We start from the raw sequence: 18038 nt of genomic DNA, 5'->3' as shown, positions 1-18038 counted from the left end.
AGCATTTAAAGGCTGTGTATCAATGTATATTTCTTCTGGTTTACTGTCTGCCAGCAGAGCTGTGGGGAGTAGGTATGACCTTAATTTTTATACACAGAAGAGGGCAGTGATTCAATCTTTGTAAATCCTCAACATTCTAGATCTTATCAGTGGTACAAAAATCCTTGTTATAAAGAGTGCCTTTAGCTCCAGAACATGTAACTGGACGGATCAATCTGAATTTTTGTCAAAAGGCACAGACTAGGAGTGAACTCCCATTGAGATTTACAGTGTCATCACATCATTTGGATGAATAAGTGCACCTGAAGTATATTATTTACCATAACAACCTTAAAATAAACTTACCCTGGCCACCAGTATCCCCTCTGAGTGATGTCACTTTGTTCAGAAGAGTGTGTAGGAAATCATTCTCAGCAGTAACACTGGAGGAAATGAAAAAATTACTGTGCGTAAAGATATTGGATACATGTGTGCTTGTGTCTGCATGTGTTATTTACAGTTTCAGGACAAGAGACATTTGCTATTTGTTAGATACAGTTTCAGGACAAACTAAAACATATCACATTCTTAAAACATACTGTTGAAAAATGTCGGAATCTAAATTTGGTAATTGATCTTGTAAGATAAATTTGCCTAAGAAAACTGATTCATAACTATTTGTGTGCACATAAGTACAACTTAAGTGAACAAATAGCCAACTGTTCACAGATCCAGATTCTTGCATTCCACATTGGTACACATATATTCTCACAGATAGGACATTGTACCATGAAGGAGTTAATCATTATGGCAACAGTTTTTCAGCCTACGTTTAGTGGAAGGGTATTAGAGCATGATTGCAATGGAATCATACTGTTTTTTACATCCAATTTACGCATCTACCCTTATTACTAAGAAATAACTGACATAACTGGAAAAGCCAACTTTGAAAGTTGTCAATTTGTCACATACTCTTAGAGGCCTATAGGATGGGATTTATCTTTTAGGATGAAATATTTCTGGTGGAGGAAAAGAGAAAAAACTTAAGGTGCATTTGCTCTCTAACTGGAACAACTAAATAGCACATGTTCTGCTGAAGGAAATCCTACCATTCAAGGCTCAGCGGTACCTGTGGAATTCAATGGTATTTCACAAATTTAGAAGAGGACACTGTGCATATTAGCAAATTTCCAATAGAATGAAAACCTCATACAATCAGAGGATCAAACCAATGACAAGGAATCTAACCAATGACATGGAGATTTCCCATTTTTAAAATACGCTTGTCAATCAGGCACTGGATGATGAACTATAGCTTTTGCCCTCGCATTGTGTCTATATTGCATTTTAAAGTATGAAAATTAGATTCAGCAGAAGGCAGCTATCAATATCCCAAGAATAGTGTTCACAAAAAAAGTTACATCAAGGCAGCACATTTTAAGAAGTCCTACCTAATTTATAACCCCATATTAGTTAGTGGAAGAAGCAGGTCAAAGACTATCCCATGAATCAACAAAATATTATTTAGATGCACCTTTATGATGCTTAAGAAAGAAAGGGAGATTAATTAGGCGTAGGATGTATATCACTATCTAACCACAGCATTGTGGAACTTGTGTTTGGAAATCATACCAGTAATGTGTATGATTTACATTTGTCTCGTATATGTAGATTAAAATATTAAAGTAAGTCTTAAAACATTGATGAATTATGATCATTGTTGATATAAATCATAATAAAAGTTCATTGTCACATTGAAATAATTTGTCTGCTGGGGAACTGTGGTAATCTACTGCATACTATGAGTGTTGAAATCTGCAAAAGTGTGCATCATACAACGATAAAAGATCCAACGTTTCAAAGGGCCAAACTATCAAAAATTCCACACATCTTTGGGTATTACTAAACAATAACCACTTGATTCGTAAGGCTATTTCAATGTGAAATTAAGGCTTAGACATGGAATAAGTCTGAAATTATTCTTGCAAGAAATGACAGGAAATTCATTTAGTGAGTGTAGTTTCTTATGCATGGATGTCATTTAATTGTGTAATAATTATGCTACTCCTGTATTTAAGTTTTTAAGTGTTTATTGCAAGTTCAGATAAAAAGTGTCCATTGAATCACAAAATTACAAACCTTTAAAATTATAATAATCAAAATATAATTGAAACACATAACAATATAAGCAAATGAATTCATAAAGTGCATTCAGATGATTTAATTTAGGCACAGTAGCATCTTTTCATACCCCAATATACATAAATCCTATAAAAAATTTGTGAGAATACAGACAGATCAGACTATAAAATAAAGAAAAAGAGGATTAACTTGTGCATGAGGATTTCAGGTTCTTCACCCTCACATACCACATTCTTTTGAAATACCTAAAAATCACAAACATAACCTGCATACTAGTGTCTGATTGACATATTCTGAGAGCAGAGCAGCACTGCCTGACCCCTGTTTGTAAAGAAAGTAGCTCTACTTATTTCTGCCTACGGTTCTTATAGCTAGAAAGCAAAAGACACACAATTGATGGACGGAATGCAGAACAAATCAAAACAGTCTCACCCAGTCAAGAGATCTGGGTTAAATCCATCATTCTTTTGCTCACCATGCCACCCCAGTTTAGACCTGGTAAAATGCAAATCAGTTTTGAACCTGTGCCTCATGGGAACAGTCCAGCCCGAACTGCCAAGCCAGGTCCTCCCAGGACCGGAAACAAGCATCCTAGGACCGGTTTCGGGGTTTCACCCCTCTTTAGCCAGGATAGCTTGAATCCAGTGGCACAGTGAGCCCGGGACCTACGTCTAGGCATACCCAGCGCACTTAGGGCAAGAAAGCAAAAGACACACAATTGATGGACGGAATGCAGAACAAATCAAAACATTCTCCCCCAGTCAAGAGATCTGGGTTAAATCCATCATTCTTTCGCTCACCATGCCACCTCAGTTTAGACCTGGCAATCTGCAAATCAGTCTTGACCCTGTGCCTCATGGGAACTGTCCAGCCCGAACTGCCAAGCCAGGTCCTGCCTGGACCGGAAACAAGCATCCTAGGACCGGTTTCGGGGTTTCACCCCTCTTCAGCTAGGATAGCTCGAATCCAGGGGCACAGTGAGCGGGGTACCTACGTCTAGGCACACCCGGCGCACTTAGTGTAAGAAAGCAAAAGACACACATTTGATGGACGGAATACAGAAAAAATCAAAACATTCTCCCCCAGTCAAGATATCTGGGTTAAATCCATCATTCTTTTGCTCACCATGCCCCCCCAGTGTAGACATGGCCATATGCTAATAAGTCTTGATCCTGTGCCTCATGGGAACAGTCAGGCCTGAACTGCCAAGCCAGGTCCTCCCTGGACCGGAAACAAGCATCCTAGGACCGGTTTCAGGGTTTCACCCCTCTTCAGATAGGATAGCTTGAATCCAGGGGCACAGTGACCCGGTACCTACGTCTAGGCATACCCGGCGCACTTAGTTCAAGAAAGCAAAAGACACACCTTTGATGGACAGAATGCAGAACAAATCAAAACATTCTCCCCCAGTCAGGAGATCTGGGTTCAATCCATCATTCTTTTGCTCACCATGCTACCCCAATGTAGACCTGGCCATATGCAAATGTCTTGACCCTGTGCCTCATGGGAACAGTCAGGCCTGAACTGTCAAGCCAGGTCCTCCCTTGACCGGAAACAAGCATCCTAGGACCGGTTTCAGGGTTTCACCCCTCTTCAGCCAGGATAGCTTGAATCCAGTGGCACAGTGAGCCCGAGACCTACAACTAGGCATACCCGGCGCACTTAGGGCAAGAAAGCAAAAGACACACAATTGATGGACGGAATGCAGAACAAATCAAAACATTCTCCCCCAATCAACAGATCTGGGTTAAATTCATCATTCTTTTGCTCACCATGCCACCCCAGTTTAGACCTGGCCATATGCAAATCAGTCTTGACGCTGTGCCTCATGGGAACAGTCCAGCCCGAACTGAAAAGCCAGGTCCTCCCTGGACTGGAAACAAGCATCCTAGGACTGGTTTCGGGGTTTCACTCCTCTAAAGCCAGGATAGCTTGAATCCAGTGGCACAGTGAGCCCGGGACCTACATCTAGGCATACCCTTGAAACCAGTCCTTGGATGCGTGTTTCCAGTCCAGGGAGGACCTGGCTTGGCAGTTCAGGCTGGATTGTTACCATGAGGCACAAGGTCAAGACTGATTTGCATATGGCTGGGTTCAAACTAGAATGGCATGGTGAGCAAAAAAACGATAGATTTAGGCCCAGATCTCTGTACTGGGATGAATGTATGACATTGTTCTGCATTCTGTCCATCAACTGTTGTTTTTTGATTTTACGGCTCTTATAGGCACTATAAAAAAGAGAAAATATTCCTCAATTTCATCTGCTGGACAGGCAGAATTTGATCACAAACTTTTATACACGCCCAAAGGTAATACCCTCATCCTAAACTTTATGCATAGGCTTTGCAAGCCAGAGATAATGTAAAATCTATGTATTCCTCAAATCTGTATTCCCATTTTATCATAGGAATTTGCCTTTAAAGTGACCCCCTTTGTCTGAGTCAGCAATTTCTCAGATGCACAACACTAGTATCTTTTCTTTATTACATGGTAAAAACACTTGCTGATGCATGAGACATTATATCAGTATTCCCCAAGCCCTTGGCTAAATTAGAGATCCTTTATATGTTTTAGCCAGGGAATTCTTGCTGCCTGGGGATACGAAATTATGTCGAGTAAGTCCTTCTCTGTATCTTTTCAGCTCCTCTGTGGTCCAAACTCTTATACAAAATAGAATTGGACTCAACTCAGCATAGCTTATGATTGATTTCTGCCCCATATCTATCTAGGCATTAGCGGAGCACTCATTGGAAGTTTCAGCAAGGCCTTTATAAAAGCATTTTCATCCTTCTCTAGACTGTCCATCTTACAATGGTCCTATAAATATCTTGTAAAGGGCTGCACTCATGGCCTGTGCTCTTTATATAGTTCCAAAGCTGGTGATATTGGGTATGAATTGCCCTGACTGAGAAATGTCGTTAGCATGCTTGATCTCTGCTTAAGTTGAACTTTTTTGCGATTTGTGAATGCCAGGCATGCAAGACTGATACCCAGATAGTCATACTCAGTCACTTTTTCAACAGCATTATTACCCAGTCTTATACGCCCCCAGAATTGTTTGTGAAGATTGAATGTCATATATATTTTTTTCCTCTAATTTATTTCCAAAGCCAGGTTGTCCGTTTAAACATTTACATGGATATACCTAAGAGGACATAGTGAATGCATAGATATAGTGCATAGACATATGTATAAACTGCAATCAAACTGCAACCCTCACCCCTACCCTCTGCTTGCCTGAACTGCTTTCTCTCTATCCTTCCCTGTCCCTCTCATCATTTACCATGTGATCAGCAGTGATAACCTACTTCTGATGGTCACCTACTAGTCAGTTCCTCATACTCCTCCTTACAAACACCACTAAAACTCTCTTTACAAAACAGAGCCTATGATAATACACACCATCTACAATACACAATGTTTTTTCCTACCAAACACTATAATATTGATAGGAGCTGCCTTTTATGATACCCCCACCCGAAATTGTTTTTCGTTCCTCCATATATCTTTACTATACCTATTCCTAACTTACGTAAAACCTTAATAAAATATTTGCAAGCCATATGATTCGCAAAATGTTACAAATGCTTGGAGTAAAGCTTCCTTATCTGCTGGGATTTTGGAAATGAGTAAGGTGTCGTCAGTGAGCAATAGCATAGGCAACTTCTTACTTGCCAAAACTGGCAAATCTTTCTCACAGTTCGTTAAATAGTGGATGCACCCATTTAAAAAAAGGAGAACAAGAGTGAGTGCCAAGACGCAGCCTTGGCAGACACCCTTTACTGATCTTGATCCTTTCAGTCACCTCTCCATTGCAACCCCACCTCACTTGACCGGAATTGTTGGTGTTAAACATCTGATTACACCCAATAATTCTATTGGAACACACAATGAAGCCATAACCTCCTACAATTTCTCTCTTGGGACCTTATCTAAGGCCACAAAAACTGCATATAAACTGCCTCTTGTGAAGTTGTGGAACTGCCACTTTAGCAAGAGGAAGCGAAAGACCTGCTCGATAGTGCTAGTCTTTGACCTGAACCACGCTTGGAATACACTCAAAAAATTGTTGTGTGTTATCCAGGCCAAGAGTTTATCCATCACTTTTTTACAGAATATTTTCTGCAAGTTACCTATCAAGCTAATTGGGCGGTAGTTACTAGGATCAATACGACTACTTTGTTTGTGGATTACCACTATCTCAGCTCCCCTCCAGGAGTCTGGTATTGGTGCACCAGAGATGAATGCATTAGAGATAGTGTGTACATATGGTGACCAAACTTCGGGTTCAGACAGAAACAGATCTGAGGGGATTTTATCTAGATCAGTTGCTTTCACCCTCTTTTGGGCTTTAATGTCTATCAGAATATATTGCAACTAAAAGAGAGCTAGGTTCTCGGGATCCAAAGCATACTCAACTGCAAGAGTTTCATGTGAGGGATTATTAACCTGAGATACCATACGATCATTATACAAAGCCTTTAAATGCTTTATCCATTCAGCTGGCTGAACGTGCACCTCTAGTTGCATAGTGTAATTCTCTATATGTCAAAACATTCTTTCATTGTTGCTCCTAGTGCAGCACGTTTAAGTAGCTCATATTAGAGCTGTTGTGAATGTGGTGGTCAGTAAAATGCACTGCAAAGGGATGAGTACCAACATGGTTCTAAACTAGTGGGTATTCACACACATATTTGCAATGGCTTCCTAACATCTATTTACACTTCCATCAGTACACCCAAATTCTCCCTGTGTAAGTGGTGAATAAGGGAGGCAAAGTGTCGTAATTTTCCTGACATTTAGATGTCCACCTCATAGGGGTGAAAAAAAGAATTTCATAGAATACTATTTCCCATTTTACAGGTGGATGAGGTGATATTGAAATATCTGTGGCATCAATAAAAGAATAGAACCAAAGAGCAGTGCTTAATTTGAGCCTCTGGTTTCCAGTGCTCAGCACCGGCACCTATTTGGGACAGTCTGCCTCATGGTAGCGATACTCATCTAATTTAGAGATGAGCAGCACAATGATTGTTTATGAACACAATATACATAAAAAAATTATTAACACCTATCTCCCCAGTCATTCCTTTAGCTGTGGGGACCTGGAATATTCTGAACTGTCACACTTGCTGGCGAGAGAGATGGTTAGTAGCTGTTTTGGCAGCGATGAAAGAGATGTGGGGTGGTGCAAGCTGCAGTGGTCTTCTAGTCAGTACCCTGGTACTTATTATTTTTCAAATTAAGCACTGCCGAAGAGTAAGTGAACACCATACATATCAGGCCAGGTTCCAAAACTTTAAGCAGATCTAATACAATACTTAGACATATGTTTTTTACTTCAATCATTTATGATTGCACTCTCAGAATTTTGTCATAAACTCTTAGAATTACCAAACGAAAAAGAGAACAAGCATTTGCAATGCAATCGGTCTTGCCTTTGGGGCCTTATATGTATTTAGCTATGCAGCACATTAGCCTGGGTGCTGAAACATATACTGTTCTTAACATGGAGGGAAAGTAAGCACCAAACTGCATGACACCCCAAGTATGGGAACACATGGAGAGAAATATTGCCTTTCAGCCGGAAATGGTATAGTCCAAAGCTCTATTTTTTTAATAAAATAAGGGCCTTTGGTGGTCATATCACTGAAAATACAAGATTTAAAAAAAATATTATTGGCTACGGGTGCTCATGGAAGACAATTTCAATGGACTGGAATCTAGAAAATACTAAAGTGATTCTGGTATTTTACTCACCTCTGCTGTTCGTTTTCTATCAAGAAAGTTAAACAGAGGCAAGTGCCAGAAAAATGTAAAAAAGAAAGTCCATCAGCAGAAAGCAATTCTGGTATTTTACTGACCTCAACTGGTGGTTTTCTATCAAGACAGTTAAATAGAGGCAGTTGAACAGGAACAAAAGTCCCTAAGTGGACGCACACAAGTCCTAGGGCTGATCTCCAGAGCCCACAATGTACATACACATATAAGGATTCACTTATAAAACCATAGGTTTCACACATGTTATAGTTAGGTGGACATATCACTCGTAAAAAACCAATGAAATTTCACCGTTATAGTTAGTTCAGATAACTATAACTCGCGCGCCCGCAATCCACTGCTCATGACATCACATATTACATAACTCATGCCATGGTCAGTGGCATCACTCATGACATCACTGATGACATCATCCTTGTGATAGAGTTGCGGTCATGCGAGTTATAGTTATCTGAACTAACTATAACGGTGGAATTTCATTGGTTTTTTACGAGTGAAATGTCCACCTAACTATAACATGAGTGAAACCTATGGTTTTTTAAGTGAATTTGCAAGGTTTTTTAAATGCTAATTCCTAACTATAACGTGTGTGAAACCTATGGTTTTTTAAGTGAATTTGTACGTTTTTTTAAATGCTAAGTTATGTATGTATTATTATTTTTTTATTTTATTTTTTTAACCGTGCGCGCACGGTGCGCGAACCGTGCGCACACCTCGCGATATTTTAAAAAAAAAATTAAAATGTTTTTTCACTCTTCGGGGTCCTTTAGGGACCCCATGACAAAGGCTAGGGGGTCAGGAACTCTCTACCCTGCCCCCTTTTCACGTTCGCCAGCTCTCTTTTTCACTCTCGCACCCAAAACAAACAAAATGGCGGCCGACACTTCCTGATTTCGACAGATTCGAACGTTGACTGACATGTAACAACCAATCAGAATTACGCTTGCGCACGTTAGGGTGCGCGCACGGTGCGCGCACGGTGCGCGCACGGTGTGCGCTTATAGATATTTATATGCTTTTAAATGCTATTTTCTCAGGAAATACTAAACAGATTGACTCCATATATGCAAAAGGCACTTTCTTGACCCGAGGACTACCTCTTTGCCAAATTTCAAGTAATTCTGTTCAGCCGTTCGGGCTGTACCTTCGACTAAAGGTCCTATGGGAAAATGCATGGGGAAAACGCGTTTTGAGACCCCCCTTTTTTCTCGGCCCCCGATTGACGAATCACCCCGAGACTTTCAGGGTAGGAGTTGAGCAGAGCGCCCCATTAGTTTTGAAAATTTCGCGAGGATTCGTCAACCGGCGCCAAAGTTATTCAAAATAGAATTTTCAGATTTCCTATGGAAACACGATCCTAACTATAACTATCTACTGGCGACCGCCAGTAGATAATATACTAAAGTATATACAAGAGGTCTCGAATGCTCGACCTAAATATGCAGTAATAGGTTTACAGTTGTCGACAGAGACAGAAAACTATATATGTAATTATTGAGTATGAGTGTGTTGTTCATTTACACAGTTTCAACTTGCAACAGGTCGTAGAAGCAATATAAGAATGTTAATTTATTTCAACTACATATGCAGTGGGCAGGATTGCACTGCAGCAGCATTCAAAAGTAAATAGTAATATTTATGTTTGTGGCAGTTACTAGCCCGTTAAACATTTAGGAGTTTCCACTGTCAGTGCCGGCACTGCCGGGTCATTTTAGGTCTGGTCTAGAGACAGCTTTACCAGTTCATAAGACTACTGTAATCACACAAAAAACATACATATAATAAATCCAGTATGAAGGTCGTTGGTGCAGCTCGTTCACTCATTTCTCAGTCATTGTGTTATTCATAGAATGAATCAGCCCACAGAACCACAAATGAATGTTGGAATTAGGAGTCATTTGAAAATGAAAAACATTATAGTAATCAATGGGAATTCAAAAATCAAAGTAAATCATGCAGGTTTGGTAAAATTGAACTTAGCTATCCCCCAGGGCTCAATGGCTAGACTGAGCTATATCCTGGTACTTGGTAGTAAGTATAGGAGCAGCCCGTGCAGGTAAGAGTGGTGGGCGGTGTGGGGTGGACTCGACCGACGACGACGAGGAGGATTAATTTATTTCATTTTCCCTCATCGTCATCTGTCGAGTCCTCCCCCAACCTCACCGCTCTTACCTGCACTGGCCACTCCTGAGGAAGTAGGCTGCTATTTGGGATGACCAAATGAACTTGCCTCAATCACAAGAAAAAAAAAGAGTTAATTATTATTTTCTAAAGGTAGTAAGACAGGCAGTCTAAATATTTGCTATACTAATGGGTTCCCACTGAGGGATTACCCTCAAAAACAATTGTATCACATGATTTGTATGTTCAACCCTTGGTATGTAGTCTTGGTTTGCTTTACCTTCTGCTAACTTTTGTTAAATTAAGCATAATGTTTGTTGTTGTTGTTTTTTTAGCTTTTCTCTTATTTATTAGTGCCATTGAGCGGAGAGCGTGGAAGGTTGAGCCAAGTACTTCCGGCTCACGAAGGGAGCACGGTCAGCGGTCTAGTCTGGTTGAAAGTGTGCCTACTTATTGCGCATAAGACAGACAATTGATGGACGGAATGCAGAACAAATCAAAACATTCACCCCCAGTCAAGAGATCTGGGTTAAATCCATCATTCTTTTGCTCACCATGCCACCCCAGTTTAGACCTGGCATATGCAAATCAGTCTTGACCCTGTGCCTCATGGGAACAGCCCAGTCCGAACTGCCAAGCCAGGTCCTCCCTGGACCGGAAACAAGCATCCTAGGACCGGTTTCGGGGTTTCACCCCTCTTCAGCCAGGATAGCTTGATTCCAGGTGCACAGTGAGCCCAGGACCCACGTCTGGGTATAACTGGCGCACTTAGGGCGAGAAAGCAAAAGACAAACAATTGATGGACGGAATGCAGAACAAATCAAAACATTCACCCCCAGTCAAGAGATCTGGATTAAATCCATCATTCTTTTGCTCACCATGCCACCCCAGTTTAGACCTGGCCATATGCAAATAAGTTTTGACCCTGTGCCTCATGGGAACAGTCCTGCCGGAATTGCCATGCCAGGTCCTCCCTGGACCGGAAAAAAGCATCCTAGGACCGGTTTCAGGGTTGAGCAAAAAACTATGGATTTAGGCCCAGATCTCTGTACTGGGGTGAATGTATGACATTGTTCTGCATTCTGTCCATCAACTGTTGTTTTTGTACTTATTGCACATGCCAGAACGGACGCGCGCAGCAGACGCGCCGCCGGCACGCCAAAGGCAAGCCCGCCTGCGCTCGTCCGTGACCAGACAGGACCCGGGACCAGAACCCCTGCCCGAACAGGATCAGCCCGCAGGTATACCGCCAAACAGCTTTACGCACTATGCCCCCCTATCACGGAGATGTGCAAGCATAGCATATTGGCAGGGAACCTGTGTCATAATTGCAGTCACTGCCCATTCAGTACAGAGACGAGCTCGAAAATTAGGGAGGTCGGTCAGAAGCTTAATTTTTCTCTAATTAACTGTAGATCTCTGAGGAAACATAAACATGAAATTCATGACTACTTGTTAGATGACCAAGTGGATGTGCTATTCCTCACAGAAACCTGGCTAAATTAGGACTCGGCTCCAGATATTCTTGAAGCCCTTCCACATAACTACGGAATTATTAGAGTGGACCGGACGACTAATAGGGGAGGAGGAATTGCTATTATTCACAGGCTATCTATTCAGTGCACCTTAGAGCCCACTGACATTGAGGATAGTGAAGCAGGCTTTTTCTCTAATATGGCGTCCTCTAATTACATTATAAAGGGGTATTTTATTTATCGACCTCCTGTGCCCCATGCACAGTTTGCATCCAGCATTACTGAGCAAATAATGCAACTGCCCTTATATACAGAAATCATCCGTAAACATGTACATGAGGGACAGATGGTTGCTTTAGTCATATTAGACCTCAGTGCCGCATTCGACACTGTTGCCCATCATACGCTACTTCATCTGGTCGAGCCATGGAATGGTGAAGGTCCTTCTTACATGTCCGTAGCTTTCAGATGTCGCAGGAACCTTTCTACTCTAAAAGCATCAAGCTGGACTAAGGGGTCCCACAGGGCTCCATACTTATCCCCACCCTCTTTAATCTCTACATTACCCCCCTGGCAGAGATTATTGGGAAATTTGGCGTCAGTGTTGTCCTACGCTGATGACACACAACTGGTGCTGACCCTAACTCAAGATTATGAGAAGACAGCCATCAATTTCTCAACATGCCTACAAGAACTGACATCGTTGATTGCCTATAACTGCCTTAAACGTAATGGCAATAAAACAGAGGTGCTAGTGATAGGCAAAACACCCTCGATCTGGTCCTCAGCATGGTGGCCTCAGATGCTGGGACCGACCCCCCCCCTAGGGATCAGGTAAAGAACCTGGGGATGTGGTTGGATACCAAACTATCCTTTGAAACTCACACCAGGTGGGTGGCGGGAAGTTGTTTCGGGGTTCTGCGAAGCCTTCGGAAGACCTTAGATGTAGTCCCTGTCACAGCGAGGAAAACGATGGTCCATGTGCTGGTGACATCACATCTGGACTATGGGAATGTCCTCTACCTCGGAGCTAATATCAAATGTGTACAGAGACTCCAATGCATTCAGAATGCTGCGGCTCGACTCGTTTTAATGCTTCCTAGGAGAGCTTCATACAACAAGGCCCTGGCTTCCCTTCACTGGCTTCCGGTTAGGGAACGAATTCTATTTAAGGCTTTGTGTGTTAGCCACCGCATCCTACAGAGGAAGGGGCCCACCTATCTGCATGACCTAGTTACCCCGTATGCTCCTACACACCGATTGAGATCAAGTGGGACGGGGCAGGTTAGCATTCTGATTATCAGAAGAGCTAGGATGGGAGGTCGCTCCTTCCACTTTCTAGCTGCCACGCATTGGAATAAACTCCCCATAGGGCTCCAGCTGGAGTCTTCGGAGACAATTTTTCGGAGAAAGCTTAAGACCTGGCTTTTTCCATCCGTGAGTCCTCCCGTCTAATTCTTCCTTGCTCATTGCCCAGAACTTGGTCTTTTTTGCCGCAGCACGGGGCACACTAACTAGTGTAGCCATGCGCTTTCTAAATTTGTTTATTATTATTTATTTACCATTTTAAGTGTATTCAGTAAAAATAAATTACACACAACAGATAGGGGACAACACGAACCTCATATTCTACACAGAGTAACAACATAGAAGAGAGCACAATGCAATGCACTAAAATCCATGTAACACAAGAAACAACTTAGTAAAAATCACAGAAATCTAAAATGTACCTCATGCAAATGTAGGCTAAAAAACCCTGTATACCAAAATAAAAATGGAACAGACTTGTTATCCCAGACTCACTCACCTCCTCTTCACCTGTGCATACCAATCAGAGATCTAAAACTCTGTAAATTCAAATAGTATGCAACAGGATTTCGTTCAATCCAAGTAGTAAGTAGCAAAGTTTATTTGAAACCAAACAATTATTAATACCGTGGTTCGGCGCTCAGCCAAGGAATGGGAGCCTAGAACTTTGGCCAGCCGTCATGCACATTTGGAGTGGGCACACCACTCCTCCCCTGCCCTTCTCTCTGAGCAGAGCAGCCCCAGCCCGTTAACACAAGAACGGAAAAATAAAATGATAATAACAGTGAGTTATCATTTTATTTTTTTGTTTTGACCTGCTCAGTGGGGCGAAGCTCCTCCGCAGGAGTGGAGGAGCCGCCCCTGGAAGCAACATCAGAATATTGACTTGGTGGTCACTCTAGGCTATTTTGTTTGAAAGTATAGAAGGTCCTCTGAGAAGGAATAGGTGCAGTGCATTGTGAACAAGATATTTTTGCAGGCTTCCTATGGGCAGCCCCCATTATCTTTCGTAGACAGCATTGCATGCCTTCAGAGTCAATCCTTCCTCAAGATTAAATGTCTTTCATCTATAACATACACGCTAATGATGTTCTGTTTTGTCTTTTGCATGACCAGGGCTGGCAGAAAACCAATGCAGCTCACAACAGCAAAGAAGTTAAATAACTTGTTTTTAGGTCTCGCCTAAGGCAGCACATGCGCCGTCTGTTGTGAGACATTTTGCTAGCCCACCCACCGATTAGCTTCATTGTCATTCTCATTTGCTTGCTTCTTGTTTGATGGCTTCTTTGGGCTTTAATTCCCAGACATAAGTTTGTCTCTCTCCTGGAGCATGGTTTCCTACACTGCTCATTTGTTTTTGGCGCCATTTTTTTCTTTTTAGTTAAGCACTCTACAAAACTGCATGTGTGTTCCTTGTTGTCTCCTTTGTCTACCTCTCTGTCCCTCCCGTTTCCCTGTTGCTCTGTCTCTCCGAGTGCTTTTGTGCGCTACAGTATTGTTTCCATCCCTATGTGGCTCCCGCTGTCTTGGTGTTGCTCTGTTTCGATGTGTGCTCCCCCACCCATCTCTGTATAGCTCCATCTCATCTCGTGCTTCTATGATTCCCCCATATTTCTGTGTGTTGTTGTGTGCTTCTCTGCCCATCCTGTGATTTTCCATCCATCCTGTTGCTCTCTACTCACCCGCTACTGTCCACTGTTTTACTTCCCCATGATATCCTCCATTTTGCCGCGGTGATCCTCCCAGTTTTTTTTTTTTTTAGTTATCGATCCTACTCGAATTGGTAAACACATTTTTTTTTAAAGCACCAATGTAAAATTTGTAAGCACATATCTACGGAATGACATGGCCGTCCGTGACAAAGTTTTTTTTTAATTACATTATTTAGTCTTGATGCACAGCAACAGAAATGCCGTGCAGAATGGCTAAAACCAGTTGGCAAAGCCAACAGTTCCCTAAGGTGAGACCTATTGACTTTGTCAAAGCCTGTTTATCATTTCAGCTCACTGCTGCCTGTAGTTCCGCTGGCGAATAGATAATTTGTGTAGCATCAGCCGAGAACCGTGGAGAAGCCTGGGGTGATTAGAGACCAGGGCTCCGACACTGCCGTGTTCTGTACCATGGATGTCTGAGCGCCTTGAAGGGAGGGTGGCAGACAGATGTCCTCGTCAGACGTCCATCGAGGGAAAAATGGTGCCCGACTCACCACTTAAGTGTGTTAGAAATTAAACGAGGTCTCATACGTCATGAGTGCAGACGCCTGTGTGGAGGAAATGTCCCGGTGTGTTTGATGGGTCCAATTTAGATAACGATCTATTCTGTCCTCTGAATGATCTGCCTCAGGCGTTCCGCGAGACTCCGCGGCAGACTCGCGCGCCAGGTGTCACGCAGCTGGAGCTTGAGCCTCACTGGAAAGTTAAAGTGAACTTGTTTTGGGGCAATGATATAGGGAACATGATTCAAAAGTATATGAAATACCAAGAATTACATCGAGGTCACGTCTTTATTATTATCACAAGTTGGTTTGATCTGTGGGACCTACAAAGAAGATATTTTTGTCTCAGGGATAAAATATTGCAAACGCTTCATATAGTAATGGTCACTAGGTGGGAGTTAGGGTTTTACTTTGACTCCCCGGTTGGATGAAAAGACGCCGATCCTTCCCAGAGAGCATATATTTCATTTGAATTTAAACTCGCTCCCAGATCATGCCACACAGCAGCCTTTCACTAGGTGCGCAGCATGAGCATCCGTCTGTCCATCCGCCTATCCATCAGTCTATCGCTGTTTCGGTTTATGCACCTACCCAACTATGTGTTAAATGCACCGATCGGGCCCGGTTCTAGCGAGTGGGCCAGGCCCGCCCAAACATGACCTTTGGTCCTCTCAGTTGGCAGAAGAGGCCACGGAGAACACACTTGTTAAATGCTTCCTCCTTGTGCTTGGCCAAACCTTGTGATGTGTTTTTCACCTTGTTTACATTTATTATAAGTCAGGGATCATTAGGGAACCTCTAGACCGCATTTTAAAGTGTATTCTTTTTATAAATATTGTTTCAAGTATGCACTGATAAGGGGGAAAATACCGGCTTTTAATGATTTTTTCTGATTTTGTACCGGCTGAGACATTAAACTACTGGTCATGCAGGAAACACACGGCCAGCTGGCAACTCTAGCTGGTGTCTGAGGCAAGCTGCGGGAAGGCAGTTTGTATTGGAGGAGTGGGGAAAGGGTGTTACCTGCTAATAATGCAGCAGGTGCAGTAGCACCAGGGCTGTGAGCGTCCTTCTACAGCTCAATTATGTCTGTTTTTGTGTGGGGGTTCTGTGAGAGTTTATGTATTTTTCTCTGTATGATATGTGCAGTAATATACTGCAGGATGGGGCATAAGTTATATTATTTAGAAAGTGCCAGTCTATTGGATGAGCAGCCGCAAGGTAATCGTAAATGTCTCCTCATTATCTAAGATTGAATGTGGAATTACAATGCCCACTAGAGTGTGTGTGCCTGCCGGCTCTCTGCCAGATGCTGTGGTAAAATAAATAAACGTGTTAACGCACTTAAGATAGTCTGCTGGGTTGAATCTATTCTCACCAGTACAGCAGGGTTACGAACGTGAGCATTTCATATTCTGATATCTCGTTACTGTACATTGCACATTTCCACTTTATAGTCAGGGCCATTGGAATTAAGTAATTTTATGGCTGTGGTGTTTTCTCATAACTATGTATTTTCTGCATTTGCTACATAATTCATAATCGCTGCATAATCTGCAGATTAAAAAAAATTGTTTGTAGCTCAAATGGATAAAAAGTTACTAAAAATGTGGCAGCTTGTGTTGCAGCACAGTTAAAAGCTCTGTGCAAAGGTAGGCTGATCACCTTTCTATTGCTTATTGGTTTCCTATGGTGTTAAACTTGTACTAATGAGGTGTAACTATGCATAGACAGTGTTAAAAAGTGTTAAAAACAAGCAGGTTTCACCTCTGCAAGATCTATTGGCTTTGACACGGTTTGTTTTAAATGTTGCACAGCGGTGTGACATAGATTAAAGTTAAAGTTAAAAAAAAACTGCGATATGACATGACCGGACCTCATCATATTTTCTTTTTACTTTAAGCTATGCACGTACAAACGAGGCAAAATGGTTATTTTTTTGTAGTTAATATGCAGTTTGTATTCTTGAACAAATGCCCATTTTAGTTACCAGCATGTCAAAGTTTAGCTAGCTGGAACACTGAGCATAGGGAGGCTGTGGCATTACAGCAAGAGCTGCTGACTTTGGAAATGGGGACCCAGGTTCGAGTCTCAGCTCTGGCTCAACATTCTGTGATTCTGGGCAAATCACTTAATCTCCCCATGCCTGTAAAATTGAATGTGTCTTTGTGTAGTGTAACTTGTGCTCATGTAATGCGCTCCAAGTCCTTCCAAACGTCTTCGCTCTATCTAAAACAAGCTATGAAGGAGGGTGGCAACTAATGACGGGTTGGGATAGGGGAATGCAGTGACAGGAGCAAGGTGGTTGGAGAAACAGGCCAGTAAAAAACCAGGAAGGAACGTACAGGGAGCGAGCAAGCAGCGACGAAAGTGAGGTGGTGGTAGGGACAGACAAGCAATGAACAGTATGTGGATGCTGGAAAGCAAAAGAAAAAATGAAGTATGTTACAAGTGTGCTGCCAGTGGAAGGGCGCTGGCCACCAGAAGCAGCACTTTGTCCAAGCTCCACCGCAAGGACGAAGACATTAAGCTGAGTAGTAAAGTCTAGGAAGGAGAAGATGCTGACCAACAGGAAGAAAGGAAACAAGAGTGGCATTGGAGTCAACCAATGGTAAGTTGATGTAAGTAATGGGCGGGCTTTAAGTCTTTTTAAGATTTGTTTTTGCTACAAGAGATATTGCAAGCAATTTGCAAGTGCTGTGTAGGCAACACCTAAAAATGACAAAATAATAAAGTAATACTATCACAAAATGTGGCTCATTACGCCTCAAAATTAGCTTTTATTTGCCACACAATTTATTCAACCCTGTAGCATAATTTGGTTCTCCCCTGCTGTATAATCTCAGTGGCCCTGGTTATAATGATCTTACTCTTTGTCTTATCGCATATACTCACAATGAGATGGATCATAATTCAGTTTAATAAATGTGTGTGTGTGCGTGTGTGTGTGTGTGTGTGTGTGTGTTTCACAAATTCTTTATACATTGCCACAGCTATGACCTACTATCATCCCCAAC

The 18038-nt window shown here is 42.1% G+C and overlaps 1 protein-coding gene across 1 annotated transcript in view; it reads right to left on the bottom strand.

Annotated features, from left to right (window-relative positions):
- The window catches only part of DOCK2 (dedicator of cytokinesis 2), a 1824799-nt gene that overhangs the window by 1480048 nt on the left and 326713 nt on the right, over positions 1–18038 (bottom strand). The window contains exon 12 of the mRNA XM_085617853.1: positions 346–422. Within this exon, the coding sequence (XP_085473979.1) occupies positions 346–422 (77 nt within the window). The remainder of the gene's footprint in view (positions 1–345; positions 423–18038) is intronic.

The sequence above is a fragment of the Triturus cristatus genome, chromosome 7 (assembly GCF_964204655.1).
Source record: "Triturus cristatus chromosome 7, aTriCri1.1, whole genome shotgun sequence".
Classification (NCBI taxonomy): domain Eukaryota; kingdom Metazoa; phylum Chordata; class Amphibia; order Caudata; family Salamandridae; genus Triturus; species Triturus cristatus.
Note: the sequence above shows the minus strand (reverse complement) of the source record. Positions and strands in the feature narration are given on the sequence as shown.